At 41.8% G+C, this 3,223-nt stretch overlaps 1 protein-coding gene across 1 annotated transcript; it reads right to left on the reverse strand.

Annotated features, from left to right (window-relative positions):
* Window positions 1-516: 516 nt before the first annotated feature.
* On the reverse strand, window positions 517-2,793 carry LOC149707833 (epoxide hydrolase 1-like). The gene is made up of 3 exons (XM_089863816.1): window positions 2,770-2,793; window positions 1,168-1,292; window positions 517-832 (listed from the first exon to the last, which is right to left on the reverse strand). The coding sequence occupies exons 1-3, from the start codon at window positions 2,791-2,793 to the stop codon at window positions 517-519; spliced, it is 465 nt and encodes a 154-aa protein (XP_089719942.1).
* Window positions 2,794-3,223: the final 430 nt, after the last annotated feature.

A 3,223-nucleotide genomic window follows, 5' to 3' on the forward strand; every position in this document is an offset into this window, starting at 1 on the left:
AACATCATGAACCCTTTTTGCCCGCTGTTATGGCGTTCAAAATTGAAGATAGTGGTGTCTATCCTACAGCCACTATGTTTAAGCAAACGATCATAGAAACTATTAAGCCACATAAGTGGTGGCTAATATTAGCGAGTAAATAGAAGGAAGACACTGAAAATTCCAAACTTATGGTTGACTTTTGCCATTTTGTTTCTTCACTTTTGTCTTGCCCAGCTAGTTCCGCTGGTATAGAGAGATTATTTTCGACATATGGACTTGTTTCGACCGATATAAGAAACAGGTTAGGTTATGAAAAAGCCGAAAAACTTGTAAAGATAAATAGATATCTAAACATTGAAAAGGGAAATATTATGAATCCTTAAATGTTTGCGTTTCATTTCCAAAATGGAAAAATTTTGTTAAATAAAATATTTTCTACTATTTTTGCGTTATTTCTTTATGTTTTTAGAGGTATATCACATTTTTTGGAAAATGTAGATTTTTGGTGGATTTTTCAACGTGGTCTAAACCGGTTTAATCCAGGTGGATAAAACCGGACTGGATACCAGCGTGCCAACCCTGCCACGAGTTTCTGACAACTTTAGCAAATGCTTTAGGATGCGGAGCATTGCTGACAATTAAACGGGACACAACTTCAGGATATTTTGCAGCCAAGTAATAAGATGCCAACCCGCCCCAATCATGGGCGACAACTATAGCTTTTCCAGAATCTCGACTAAATTTCTTTATAAGCTGGTGCAAATCATCAACTATTCTTGGGAGCGAGTAGTCTTCAATGTTTTTGGGCTTATCTGAGTCTCCAAACCCTCTAAGATCAACAGCTACAACACTGTAAAAAACGGCAAAAGATTAATTGGTCATCTTGCTAATTAATATACATTATGTTCCAAAAAAGGGTGGTAAGACTAAAGTACAAGGGGTTCTAAGAGTGATTTTGCATTTAGGGCCACAGCGTACGAGTTATGACTGGATTGATTTACTGAAGACCCCTGAAATTTAAATAAGAATATGAAAGACCATGCTAATTTTGCTTGTAAATGTTACCCTTAGGGTAAAATGTCGTTTTAGAAAATTTTCAACTCAATATCAGCCGTGGAAACCCTGTATTTTTGTCCTTCACTCGTTTTTGGAACACCCTGTAATTAATATAGAAATTAAATTTACTAGTAGTCTTGGCTGAATACCGTTAATTGGTATCTCCATGAAAACCAAAAATCAGGCCACCCGTGAACCAAAAGCATCAACGGATGTTTGCGGTCTCCATTTGCAATATAATGCACTTTAATATCCTGTAAAATTTTATAAACTTAAAAAAGATTTATTGAGATTTAGACAAAATCGAAGCTTCAGTAGCATTGCGCCGAATACCAATCAACCGAACCCAATTTCATTCGACCAAAATCCCGCACTTTGGCGGATTTACCATACGGTCCAATGGGACACTCCCGATGGAATTTAAATAAATAAAATCCGGGGAACGCAGCAATTATATCTTTGCTAGCAAAAATTAAATTAACTGTTGTAAATTAGAGATAATACCGGTTGTTTTTTATCTATATCCAGATTCTATTTTTCTATACTTGTGTTTTTTATGCATCGCGGTCATTGTTGTAATCTTTATTTTTTATCGCGATGCCTTAACTATATAACCGGATAACATTCCGATAACGTTTGTCAGTTCAGTTTATCAGTTCCCTGTTATCAGTTCTTAGATAGCTGTGTATTGTTCCCGGAAATTAATACTAATGTTTTAATTAAATTAATAAAGAGTTTATAACCAGTTAAACCCAGAGTCGTTCTTGCGTCAAACAACAACAGGTTATGGGCCCAGCACGCTTCCACTGCGCAGAGGTTTAGAAGTCATAAGAAGTTCAACGCCGGGAAGATTATCCTTTAAGGTGCGGAGTCAAACGGAGAATGGCCGGAAATCACCTGGGACGAATCGAGACGTTAACTAAGGATAATTATGATACCTGGAAAATGCAAGTGGAAGCCCTGCTTCAAAAGAACGACCTCTGGGAGTACGTAGATGGAACTTCAACGAGGCCAACTCCGGTGCGGGGAACGGAAGGAAACGCCCAGGCGGTCGCTACCTGGGACAGTAATGATCGGAAAGCAAGAGCGGACCTAATCTTGTCGATCAGTCCGTCGGAGTTGAAGCAAGTAAAGAACTGCACCACCTCACGGGAACTATGGCAGAAGCTCGAATCCATCTACCAGTCCAGTGGACCTGCCCGGAAAGCCACGCTGCTGAAGAAACTGACCCTCAAGAAAATGAAGGAGGGAGAAGATGTCCGGGATCACGTCCGAGAATTCTTCGATGCAGTAGACAAGTTGGCTGACATGGGAGTAGCTGTAAACAACGACCTACTGGCCATTATGTTGTTATACAGTCTACCAGAATCGTACGAGAACTTCCGGTGCGCAATAGAGTCCAGGGATGCGTTACCTGATCCGGAAGCCTTGAAAATAAAGATCCTGGAGGAATCGGACGCCAAGCAGTCTAAAGAAGACGAACCCGTGCAGAATGCGATGATGGGCAGTAGGGGTAGAGGAAGAGGCTTACGTGGACGAGGAAGCACGACCTTCAAGTACAAGTGTCATGGATGCAGGAAACCCGGCCACAAGGTAGCCGATTGCCCCGACAGAAACAATGGTTCAGGCGTAAGAACCAGAAAGAAAGAAAACGCCCATCATGTACTGGCAGAAAATTTGGCCGAGGAAGAATTCGCATTGCACCTGAAGGCTTATCACGATTCCTGGTGCCTGGACAGCGGAGCCACCTCGCATATGACTTCCAGCAAAGACTGCTTCAACGTTTACGAAGAGACCACGAAATCTTTAAACCTGGCCACTGCAGAGTCAACGAAGATACGAGGTGTTGGCGAAGTAAAAGTACCCGCAACGAATGGCAGCGACAATCGAATTCTTCGCCTGGAACGAGCCCTTCACGTCCCGGATTTAAGAACAAATCTCCTATCCATTGCCAAGATGACAGACAAAGGACATGAGGTCACATTCAAGAAGTCGCAAGCCTGGATTAAAACGGCAACCGGGGAAGTCATTGCAGTTGCTGACAGAGTTGGAGACCTTTATTTCCTGAGAAAGGCTGAAGAAACTGTCCATGCAGTGCAAGCGGAAATAAAGCCTAGAAGCAACCTGGAGAACTGGCATTTCCTACTCGGTCACTTGAACGAGAGAAGTTTAAAGGAAATGGCCC

The sequence above is a fragment of the Phalangium opilio genome, unplaced genomic scaffold (genome assembly GCF_054372755.1).
Source record: "Phalangium opilio isolate 3A_F unplaced genomic scaffold, DU_Popi_V2 ptg000013l_1, whole genome shotgun sequence".
NCBI lineage: Eukaryota > Metazoa > Arthropoda > Arachnida > Opiliones > Phalangiidae > Phalangium > Phalangium opilio.